This window comes from Thamnophis elegans, chromosome 9 (genome assembly GCF_009769535.1).
Source record: "Thamnophis elegans isolate rThaEle1 chromosome 9, rThaEle1.pri, whole genome shotgun sequence".
Taxonomy (NCBI): domain Eukaryota; kingdom Metazoa; phylum Chordata; class Lepidosauria; order Squamata; family Colubridae; genus Thamnophis; species Thamnophis elegans.
In genome coordinates, this window is record NC_045549.1 from 68,457,303 (window position 1) to 68,469,745 (window position 12,443).

The 12,443-nt window shown below is 41.7% G+C and overlaps 1 protein-coding gene across 2 annotated transcripts in view; it reads left to right on the forward strand.

Annotated features, from left to right (window-relative positions):
- The first annotated feature begins 359 nt into the window (after positions 1-359).
- Positions 360-12,443, forward strand: part of TBC1D19 (TBC1 domain family member 19) — a 71,798-nt gene continuing 59,714 nt past the window's right edge. Inside the window, exons 1-6 of one of the 2 annotated variants that reach the window (XM_032224398.1) lie at positions 360-544; positions 5,107-5,179; positions 6,444-6,489; positions 8,874-8,949; positions 10,430-10,504; positions 10,619-10,682. In XM_032224398.1, coding sequence (XP_032080289.1) covers positions 443-544; positions 5,107-5,179; positions 6,444-6,489; positions 8,874-8,949; positions 10,430-10,504; positions 10,619-10,682 — 436 coding nt within the window. In that variant the 5' untranslated portion in view covers positions 360-442. The remainder of the gene's footprint in view (positions 545-5,106; positions 5,180-6,443; positions 6,490-8,873; positions 8,950-10,429; positions 10,505-10,618; positions 10,683-12,443) is intronic. The other variant, XM_032224400.1, reaches the window with a different exon arrangement.

Here is a 12,443-nt window from a genome sequence, read left to right on the forward strand (position 1 = left end):
CCAAAAACGCTGGCACGAACCTATTTTGCATGCATGCATACAGACATACATATTCCAAAAAGGCTGGCACGAACTTATTTACAAAGCCCTTTATTTGGGATTGATTTTTACATGCACTCTTTTAACAGAGACGAGAACGCGCTTGTGAGCCTGCGTGAAATGATTTTTAACAGTCTGTCCCCTCTACAAAGGGATTCCACGCTCGGTCGCTTTGCTGGCTAGGGCGCTGCAAGCGGCCGGAACGTGGCTTTCCCGGGCGGCGTTTCCTGGGGAAACCTCCTCTCCGCGGCACCCGCCTCGCGCCGTTGCCCGGCAACGCCAGTCAACTCGCTGGGGTTTTGAGCTCTGGGCTGGCCTGGGCGGGAGCGTTGCTGAAATCGGTCCCCCGTGCCGCAAAGGCCGAAAAGAAAGAGCCCTTTTTTCGTACGCCGCCGCCGCCGCCATGCTAGCCGGCACGGAGGACGGCCTCTCCCTGACCATCGCCCAGATCGTGGAGAGGCTGAAGGGCTCCGGACTTCACGCCCAGCTGGAGCGACAGGCTCGGGTGAGGCGGCTTGAGCCGCGCTTTGGGTTCCTCCTCCCCGCCGCAGCCTTTTTCCTGCCTTGCCCCGCCTCCCCTCCTTGCTTCTTGCTCAGCTCTGCGCTCGGGAGGCTCTTTCTCAGCTCCCTTCTTAAGAATTACAAACGGAGATTTTTTTTTGTTACTGGTTGCCGGTGCATGCATGCAATTGCAGCATCTTTCTAAAGTCTCGGAAAACCTTGCAAAAATAATAGCGACCACAGTGTCATTTCCTCCCAAGCCATTGCAATAATAATCAGAATACTAAATACGTTTTTTCGTCCTAAAGCATTCATAATCTGTTCCCTGTAAATTCACTGCAGTAGCAAAATAATAATAATAATAATAATAATAATAATAAATTGATTATAAATTGCGGCACAATTCAGTAGCGCAAATGATCCTTTGGAATTTGTGCAAAAAATTTAATATTAAAACAGCAACAAACTGGTGGGAACATCAGCCTGAAAAAGTCACCGAAAATCAGATGGTCAAGATCTTGTGGGATTTCCGTATACAAACGGACAAAATACTGGCGCATAATACACCAGACATCACACTGGTTGAGAAAAACAAGGTTACAATCATAGATATTGCAATACCAGGTGATAGCAGGGTCGCCGAGAAGGAACATGAAAAAATCGCAAAATACCCTTAAAAATCGAAATTCAACGACTATGGCACAAACCAGCAGTGGTAATTCCAGTGGTAATTGGCACACTGGGTGCTATTCCAAAAGCACTGGAATTACATTTAAAACAGTTAAAAATTGACAAAATCACCATCAGTCAAATGCAAAAAGCCGCACTGCTTGGATCTGCACGCATATTACGAAAATACGTTACGACGTCCTAGGCCCCTGGGTGGGGCCCGACTAGTAACCAATGCCAAATCCGGCGAAACAACTGACCGCTGTGATACAATTGTAGTATAATAATAATAATAATAATAATAATAATAATAATAATAATAATAATAATGAAGCAAACAGTTGAAGAAGAAAAACATGCACTGGCTGATTATTTAAAAGAAAGTCAAGAACATCTATTAATCGAAGTAAAGAACAAAAATCTACTGAAGGCCCAACAGACGAAACAAGAATACAGAAAAGATGTGATAAAATCAAGAATGGAGAGTTGGCAGAACAAAGCACTGCATGGCCAATTTCTGGAAAAAATAAAAGATAAAGTGGACAGTGAACAAACTTGGTTATGGTTAACAACAGGTACATTAAAGAAAGAAACAGAGTCACTAATCCTGGCTGCGCAAGAACAAGCTACCCGCACAAATGCCATTAAGGCCAAAATCGAAAAATCCTCTGATGATGCCAAATGCAGACTTTGCAAAGAAGCTGATGAAACTGTTGATCACATACTCAGCTGCTGTAAAAAAATTGCGCAGACTGATTATAAATTGCGGCACAATTCAGTAGCACAAATGATCCATTGGAATTTGTGCAAAAATTATAATATTAAAACAGCAACAAACTGGTGGGAACATCAGCCTGAAAAAGTCACCGAAAATCAGATGGTCAAGATCTTGTGGGATTTCCGTATACAAACCGACAAAATACTGGCGCATAATACACCAGACATCACACTGGTTGAGAAAAATAAGGTCACAATCATAGACATCGCAATACCAGGTGATAGCAGGGTCGCCGAGAAGGAACATGAAAAAATCGCAAGATACCAGGACTTAAAAATCGAAATTCAACGACTATGGCACAAACCAGCAGTGGTAATTCCAGTGGTAATTGGCACACTGGGTGCTATTCCAAAAGCACTGGAATTACATTTAAAACAGTTAAAAATTGACAAAATCACCATCAGTCAAATGCAAAAAGCCGCACTGCTTGGATCTGCACGCATATTAAGAAAATACGTTACGACGTCCTAGGCCCCTGGGTGGGGCCCGACTAGTAACCAATGCCAAATCCGGTGAAACAACTGGCCGCTGTGATACAATTGTATAGTAATAATGATAATAATAATAATAATAATAATAATAATAATACGTTACGACGTCCTAGGCCCCTGGGTGGGGCCCGACTAGTAACCAATGCCAAATCCGGCGAAACAACTGGCCACTGTGATACAATTGTATAATAATAATAATAATAATAATGATGATGATGATGATGATGATGATGATGATGATGTACTTGGTTGATGCCTAGGACTCTGGCAGCAAACCGTATCAACCATTAGCACCAGTCAGTGGTATTTGTGATGCATTTTTGAATGTTCAATTGGCTGAGTTTTGAATAAAGTATATAATAATAATGATAATGATAGTAATAATTGTAACAGTGATACCCATTGTCATCGCATGGCACTTGGTACCATGTCCAACAATTTAATAAAACACATCGAGAAATTGCAGCTTCCTGCAATAACACCAGCGGAACTGCAAAAATCTGCACTACTTGGAACATCTTATATTTTAAGAAGGTACTTGGTTGATACCTAGGATGCTGGCAGCAAACCATATCAACCATTAGCACCAGGCACTGGTATTTGTAATGCATTTTTGAATGTTCAGTTGGCTGAGTTTCATGTTTGATGAATAAAGTAAACAACAACAACAACAACAACTGGACCCCTTGGAGCAATACCTAAAGGGTTACCTCGCTATTTGGAAATTCTAAATTTACTTGAACATTCTGATTCTACAAAAAAACCTTGGAACGGTTTATTTCCTCTGACGTTGGTTAGGACTTGAGCTGTTGAGTTGCTAACCAGCCATTCATTTATTAATGAATAAAGTATATAATAATAATAATGATAATGATTGTTACACCCATTGTCATCGGGGCACTTGGAACCATGTCCAAGAATTTAATAAAACGCATCAAGAAATAAAAGATAACAATAAAATTTTATCATGTTCCATTTTTAAGATGTGTAAAATACACCAGTCTATTTGAAGTTGATAATAATACTTTTAATATATTGAGTTAATTAGATTTTTAAAGACCAGCATAAGAAGAGTGGGGTACAATCATTAAAAAAGCATAAAAGATCTAAAAACATACAAACTCTATTTATATACATACAAATACACACACACACACACACACACACAGAGAGAGAGAGAGAGAGAGAGAGAGAGAGAGAGAGAGAGGAAGTACCTGGCAAGGAAGTATTTTCTTACTGTTATGACATAAATTGTATTTCTGCAATTTCTATTTTAAATTATAGAGAATATTTACAAATAGAGAACATTCAGGCACATTTATTCAGACTGGTGCCTCTAATAAAAAGTATATCTTTTTATGCTATTTGTTTTTTGAGGAGGGATAAATTGTGGAATTATACTGCATGTTTATTATAGGATACTTAATTTTAATTATTAACAATTTTTGAACTATTAGAAATTAGAATCTGGTAATATTTAAAATAATCTACATATCTGTTAAACAATTGAGGATTTTCTTTAAAAAGCTAGATTTTTTTTTTCATTTGAACCATGAGTTATTTCCCCCCCCCCCAAAAAAAAAAAAGGACTTGGTGCATTTCTATCTTCTAATCTGGAATTGTTAGGTGAAATAAGATACATGATTTCATCAGAAAAATCAAAGTTGATCCGTTAATGTTTTATAACTTCTCATGTAGATATACTTACAATTTACTCAGTCATAATTTAGCACTAGCCAACCTTTAGAAGCAAGGAAATTAACTTTGAGAAATTGTATCCCTGAAAGATGAAACTCCAAAGCCATTTTTTTGTAATGTCTGTATTGTTTTATGAGCTTTCCATTGCTGTTTTTCTTTTACAAATCTCCTCTGATAAAAGTCAGAATATTCTTTTTGGCTTCCTAATACTGACAAGTGGTATGCGATGGCTCAGTGGCTAAGACGCCGAATTGGTCGATCAGAAAGGTCGGCAGTTTGGTGGTTCGAATCCCTAGCGCCACGTAACAGAGTGAGCTCCTGTTACTTGTCCCAGCTTCTGCCATCCTAGCAGTTCGAAAGCATGTAAAAATGCAAGTAGAAAAATGGGGACCACCTTTGGTGGGAAGGTAACAGATGAGCACCACCCCCTAGAGTTGGAGAACAATTAGGACATATGTGCAAAGGGAACCTTCACCTTTAACTGACATGCACACATACCTAGTACAGGTAATCCTTCACTTGCAATTCATTCATTTATTTAGTGACTGCTAGGAGTTACACCCTGAAAAGAGAGACTTATGACTGTTTTCACATCGTTGCAGTATCCCCGTGGTCATGATCAAAATTCAGACGCTTGGCAATTGACTCATATTTACGATGGTTTCAGTGTCCCAGGGTCATGTGATGCCCTTTAACGATCTTCTGACAAGCAATTTGGCATTTGTCAAACCAAGCTAATTTTAAAGGGGGTAACGGTAATCCCTAAAACATCATGTTTGTTAGTTTGTGCACCTGATTGATATACCCCAAGAACATTTAAAACAGTATCTTGGTTTTCAATTTAGTTTTTGCACTTTTTCTAACTAAATGTTGACTCTCGTGATTTTTGAAGAATTTTGACACTTCTGTCATATTTATCTTTCTTGTTAGCTCAGTTTACACAATCCAGAGATTAAGCTACAATCCCTAAAGGAAGATATTAAAGAATATCTGAAGACATCAGGTTGGTGTTTTTTTATTCGTTGCATTTTAAGATTTTTGGTTTGAGTAAGTGCTGAATATTAGATATGGTCCATTACTTCAGGTTAATTTTCAACCGACTAATAAATGCATTAATTGTAGCAGCTTATAAAGATGTATCTTTACTCTCTGCTAACAACCATGGGGACCAAGCTGTTATTGCGCCCACTTCTGTGCAACCTTTTTGAAATCTTGCTTTAATGCCAGAGGTCACCAACTGCTGGTCCGAGAGAAAAATTATTTGCATTTTTAAAATTGCACTAAATTAGGGGTCCTTAAACTACGGCCGCTGGACCAGATATGTGCAATGAATGTTTGGGTTGCTGCAGAGAGTCTCCCCCTTCAGAGTCCTTTTGTGCCAGTCGGAGGGTGGCAGAGATTCCAATTTGGAATTCAGCCTCCTAGTGAAGGGCTTTGCGAAGGCTGGAGGGAAGTGACGAAGAGCTGGAGGGCCTTGTTCCAGAGGGACTGCATCATGGCCTGGAACTGGCTGACCATCTCAGCCTGTTGAGCCTCCAGGCACCTGCGGTGGCCTTGCACTCCCACAGGTCTTGCCTCTGTTTGGAAAGCCTATGCTCGTAGTCCTCAGTGAGGTGCTTCTTTTCAGCCTCCTCCTCGGTCAGATCCAACTTGAACTGAGCCAGCTGTTTTGCCAGCTCTTTCTCATGGTGGCTGTTTAGCTCCAGCAACTGCTTCCTGTTGGGGCCCTAAAGAGCCCAGACAGTCAGGCGAGGAATGGCTGGGAAGGGAGGGAAGAGGTCTGTTTGGCGCCCCTCGACGTGAGTGACATCAAGTTGGCCATGCCCACCCAGTCACATGACCATCTAGCCACACCAACCCAACCCACCAACCCACGTAAAAATGCAAGTAGAAAAAATAGGTACCACCTTTGGTGGGAAGGTAACAGCGTTCCATGCACCTTAGGCATTTAGTCATGCCAGCCACATGACCACGGAGACGTCTTCGGGCAGCGCTGGCTCTTCGGCTTTGAAATGGAGATGAGCACAGCCCCCTAGAGTCGGGAACGACTAGCACACATGTGCAAGGGGAACCTTTACCTTACATAAGATTCATAAATGTTGTAAACAAAATTAGGAAGGTATGAATTATGTTCTGTGCTTTTGTGTGCTTTTAAGACTAAAAAATCTCTTTCCTATCCCATCCTGTTATTCTCAAATGTTTAAACATCGGAAGAATGAGTTTTTCTAATCTTCAGGGTTTTTTTTTTTTAACTCTTATTTTGCCAGGTTGGGAAAAGAAGCTGCACAATGCTGTTTACAGAGAAATCAGTATGTGAGTTTTGTTTTTGTCTCGGTGTTGGTATAACTTTTGCTTCGTGTTTGCATGCCATGTGGCTTAACTCAGAGGCCCCTAAAATGTTGCCATCACACTTTCCTGTAGCGTAATCTTACTGTTGCAACCTTCCCTACAAACCCAAACACCAAAATGAAGACAATAGAAAAAAAATGCAGTAAAGTCGTGGGAATGATGGATTTCTTGTAACAAAGTGTAACTATAATGTTCTTCATTTCTCCCCTGGATTCTGTCTGCACATCTTCAAGCGACATATAGCAATAGCTGTTCGACTTATATACCGCTTCATAGGGCTTCCAGCCCTCTCTAAGCGGTTTACAGAGTCAGCATATTGCCCCCCAACAATCCGGGTCCTCATTTTACCCACCTTGGAAGGATGGAAGGCTGAGTCAACCCTGAGCCGGTGAGATTTGAACAGCCGAACTGCAGAACTGCAGTCAGCTGAAGTAGCCTCCAGTGCTGCATTTAACCACTGCGCCACCTCGGCTCTCTAAATATACTGTTTCACAGCTTGGGAAAGCCTTGACTTAATGTGTACAGGTAGTCCTCAACAACCACAATTGACCCACAAATTCCCATTGTTAAGGGAATTGTTTGTTTGAATTTATATTGCCGCCTATTTGCCCATGGAGACTCAAGACGGCTTACATAATATAAAACCACATTTAAAACAATAAAAACTAACAAAAAGAATCAAATAAATTAATATAGTACAATGTAACAAAATCACCTCCCGCCCCAGTGACAAAAGATCACACGAGCCATTTAATGGGCTCCATCCCGCTTTGCGTTCCCCAGGCCCGCTGGCAGAGCCAAGTCTTCAGCGCCTTCCGGAAGAGTGCTAGAACGGGGGCCATTCGAATCTCTGGGGGAATGATGTTCCAGAGAGAGGGAGCCACCACAGAGAAGGCCCTTCTTCTGGGTCCCACTAGGTGTATCTCCCTCGGGGAAGGGACCCACAACATTCCCTGCCTCCCCACTCTGATGGTCAGGTAGATGTGACCGGCAAGAGACGGTCCCTCAGATAACCTTTTTAATGACCTTTTATGCCACGGTTGTTAAGCAAACCACTGCAGTTGCTAAGTGAATCTGGCTTCCCCATTTATTTTGCTTGTCGGAAGCCAGCCAGGAATATTGCAGGTGGTGCTCACATGACCCCTGGAACAGTGCAACTGTCATAAAGTACATGCCAGTTGCCAAGAGCCCAAATTTTGATCATGAGACTAAAGGGATATTGCAATGGCCGTAAGCCTGAAAACTAGCCATAAGTTACTTTAATCAGTGCCGTCATTAAGTGAATTGTTGTATACGAAGGGACTACCTGTATGACATTTGTTTCCAATTTAACTCATTCTGGGTTGAACCCATTAGTGCCTCCTCTAACCGGATCATTTGGGTCATTAAGCGAGGAGGGCTGTTAATATGGCTATTGTCATGTTGTTGCAGAAACCCCATCCAGAAAGCCCACATAGATAACCGATTCCGCAGGATTCATTAACTTCTCTTTATATACATAATAACACATGAAGTAATATATACAATACCAACAGTGGTTCTTTCAATGTGGCAAAAAGTTACAGACGAAAACAGCCAGAGCAGAAAACAGCAGAGAACAGTTTCAGGTTTGATTCAGAGTTGCAGACTGCACAGACTCAGAGCTACATAGGTAAGCCACACCCAGGCTCTGAGCCCTCTGGCATAGCTCTCAGTTGCCAAATAATTCCCATTGGTGGGCCTTGTTTCCTTGTCCTATTCCAGCCAGTCCCCCAATGGCTGACCTGTGGCTATGTCCTATTCCAGTTCATGAATATTCTGACAGTTGTGATTTCTGACTTCTTGCAGGCTTCCCCTTTGGCCTTGCTTGTGGGAAGTTAGCAGGGAACAAAAATGAATTATCTGATGTTAACTTTTTGAAGTGATTATCGGCTCTCAATATTTCTCTTCAATTTTATCGTGCCTTATTGCCACCAGGATAAACAGTGAAACATAAGCGCCTCTAGCAATATTTCACAAAGCCATAGATTAACACCATGTATTAAGAGGCATGGTGGCGCAGTGGTTAGAATGCAGTATTGCAAGCTAATTCTGCTGACTGCCAGCAGTTCGATTCTTAATGGCTCCAGGTTGACTCAGCCCTACATCCTTCTGAGGTCAGTAAGAGAAAGAACCAAATTGTTGGGGGCAATATGCTGACGCTATAAACTGCTTAGGGAGGGCTATAAAGCATTGTGAAGCGGCATATAAGTGCTAGTGCCTGAAAATTTACATATCTCTAAAAAAAGTATGATCTATAAAGATTTATTTAGTAATGTGGGTCTAAATAATACTGGCACTAAAATAATACTTATTTTTTTTCCTTTTAGGTTTCCTTTACCTTGTTCTCCATCAGTGCCTCCCGAACACATCAAGGAACCTTTGGCTTACATGAGAAAAGCTCAGGTTTGACGTGATTAAATTTTACTGCACATGCTCAAATATGGAGATATGTTAAGTATTTGACCTGACTCTGCCAATTGGCTTGGGTCCCCAATGGGGGACTATCACACTGGAGGTGGTTGATGAATTTAAGAGAAAATTCTACATCTTGCTACCTCCCTCTCTCCACATCTGTTAATTGCAACTTCGCCTGGATTGTAATTCTGTTTGTATTGTTTTTAGAAATTTATTGTTCCGACCTAGGCTTCCCCAGCAGCACGAAGCCGAGTCCTGGTCCTGATAAACCCCTTTTATTTAATTGCCAGTGAATTCCTCTCCAGCAAAGTCTTTCCTCTCCCACTGTTTTTCAAGATAGTTCGCAATTACCGGCCTTTATCAGGCTTGGAGAGCGGCCAGGCCGATATCTTTCAGACGCCGCAATGCTTGGCAAGAATGCAGGAATGAACTAATTGTCTCCTGCAAACTCCCCTCCCCTTTCGCTTCTGTTTTATTTTCTATGGGAGGGGTCATTCACTGTCCACCTGTGGCCTTATTCCTAAGTCGACCCTTGTACTTTAGCTGTTCCCTTTGTCTGGCAACTCTGTGCATGCGTACACTGGGAACAGGCTCCAGATGTTCTTCTCTGTGTGTGTGTGTGTGTGTGTGTGTGAGTGTGTGTGTGTGTGTGTATGTGTGTGTGTTGCTCAGTGCTTGCTGGCTGTGGATATTGAAACAATAATGTGCCACCAATTGTCCTGCTCTGTTACTGAACAAGAGAACATTGGTAGGGCTTCTCTGCAAGTACTTAAAAACTACTTCTGCAGCTGGGCATAGTAAATACAACTGGGAATTGAGGACTTGTCATTGCCCTGCTTGGAAAAGGTAGGTTAGATGGAAATGTACGTGGCACGACAAAACTGCGCTCGACTAAAGTGCGCCCGATTAAAGCGCGTCGCTGACGTCATCAACAGGGCGACAACAGCGAGCGCGGAGAAAGAAGGGCGCTTTAAATAGCGCTTTGAAAGCAAGCCGATTCAAGTTAAGGTAAGGGTTAGGTTTAGGGTTAGGTTTAGGGTTAGGTTAAGGGTTAGGGTTAGGTTTAGGGTTAGGTTAAGGGTTAGGATTAGATTTAGCGTTAGGTTAAGGGTTAGGTATAGGGTTAGGTTTAGGGTTAGGTTAAGGGTTAGCCTTAGGGTTAGGTTTAGGGTTAGGTTTGGGGGGGTTAGGTTTAGATTTACGCATTAATTTTAAGTTTACCGATCACAGCGTGCTGTTTTCGTCGCGCTGTGATGACGTCAGCTACGCGGTTTCGTCGAGCGCCCTTTAGTCGAACGCAGTTTTGTGGTGGAACCGGAAATGTATGTATATACATATAATGTATACCAGTATGTTAAATTTAAATGGAAAGAGAAAATGAGAAAAAAATACCTTCCTGTTGATAATTATAATTAGGAGGATGATAAACTACATAAATCAAACTATTCATTTATGTTTTTTTCTCCAGGCAAACTGGGAAAAACGTATTTTGAAGAGCCTAAACAGCATGTGTATAGAACTTGGAATCCCGTTATCGCAGAAGGTACATTTAACTAGCCGCTTTTCCTGTAAATGTAAAGTTTATCTATAATCTCATGTATATTTAGGTGTCTGTCAATATTAGAGTTGGTTGCATCCTGTTTCTTTTGTTCTATAGAGACCGCTGAGTGAGCAAAAGGAACTTTTGAATAAATGGAATGAAATGGGGACCGATGAACCAGGTATTGCATGCCTTCATTATGAAAATTAAAATCATACTCCGTGTGTGCACATTCACAAACTTCCTATAAAAAGCGAATATGAAGATAGCATAGGGACGCAGTGGCTGAGTGGCTAAGACGCTGAGCTTGTCGATTAGAATGGTCGACAATTCAGCGGTTCGAATCCCTAGCGCTGCGTAACAGAGGGAGCTCCCGTTACTTGTCCCAGCTTCTGCCAACCTAGCAGTTCAAAAACACGTAAAAAATGCAAGTAGAAAAATGGGAACCACCCTTGGTGGGAAGGTAACAACATTCCAGGCGCCTTCGGTGTTTAGTCATGCCAGCCACATGACCACAGAGACGTCTTCAGACAGCGCTGGATCTTCGGCTTTGAAAGGGAGATGAGCACCGCCCGCTAGAGTCGGGACCGACTAGCACACATGTGTGAGGGGAACCTTTACCTTTATGAAGATAGCAAAAGCTGCCCAGAAATCTAAGCTGCTTTTCTTGTCAATCTCCTGTTAATAAGCTGTAGGAGCTGATAAACGTGGAATTGAAAGCAAAATAAAAAATAAAATAATGAATAATAAGCTGTAGGAGAAAATTCTCATCCATTTTCCTTACAAATCAACCGTCCCTTAAATTACAAATTGCTCATTAGGGTACTGCAGGCAACAAAAAAACCCTGAAAAGAATGAGGTTATAACCCCTCTATACAAAGTTAACAACTTAGGTTCTATGTATGATTGAATATTTAGCTTTCTACAGTGCTTTATGGCTGAATTGACAGGACTAGAGGTGGTATTCTGCCAGTTCACACCAGTTTGGGCAAACCAGTAGTGGCGGTGGCAGGAGGCTCCGCCCACCCACCCAGACATCATCGTAGACCTTCGAATGCTGTCGTGTACGCTACTGCTACCGAAGAAAAGAGGATACCATTACTGGACAGGACTTAGATTGTGTCTCAAGTCCCTGAGGGTGTATTTAGGGAGGAAGGTTTTGTACTGGTCTTCACGGATGACATATGTGCATTAAATATTTCACTGGGTTTATTCATTTAAAAGAGTGGTATGGCCACTCATCTTAAAACAACTCTGGGTGACTCGCAACAGCTATAAAACTATAACAACCCTAAGAACTATATAATTGTAGGGCAGAGGTGTCTACCTCAAGGTCTGCAGGTGAGATCCGACCCACGGGGTGCTTAAATCTGGCTCATGGGGCCGGCCTGGAAATGTCAAAAGAACTAGAATTTGATGGCCCTCCTGTAGAAGGCGTGACAGAACCTGAGAGTGGAGTTTAAAAGAAGGATCAGCCTAGAGTCCCTCTATAGGCGCAAGTGGAATAAACCCAACTCTTCTTGAATTCCCTTGTCCCTTATCGAACTCCCAATAGAGACTAACCATTCATTGAGAAGATTGTGTATGTAGCAATAAGTCAATTTGAATTGGATTTTCATATGTGAATCTGGTCTTTCATGTCTGACAATGATAAAAACTTAAAATCAACCTCTCAGGGCGCTTCAATCATTCTTTGCGGGATCTACCACTGTATTTCAGGGCCGAATAAGGATTTAATGGCCTTCTGGAAGATTTAATGATCTGCAGATGCCATTTCTATCTTGTTCCATAGTCCACATATCAATAACTTTTTTCTGGTTCTGGACAAGTATTCTGAAATATTGTGGGTGTTAACTCATCTCTCAAAAGAGTGCACAGATATTTTGATTATTATCCTTTAATTTTAAATGAGTTAAAATAGACCAGCTCAATTATTTATTGA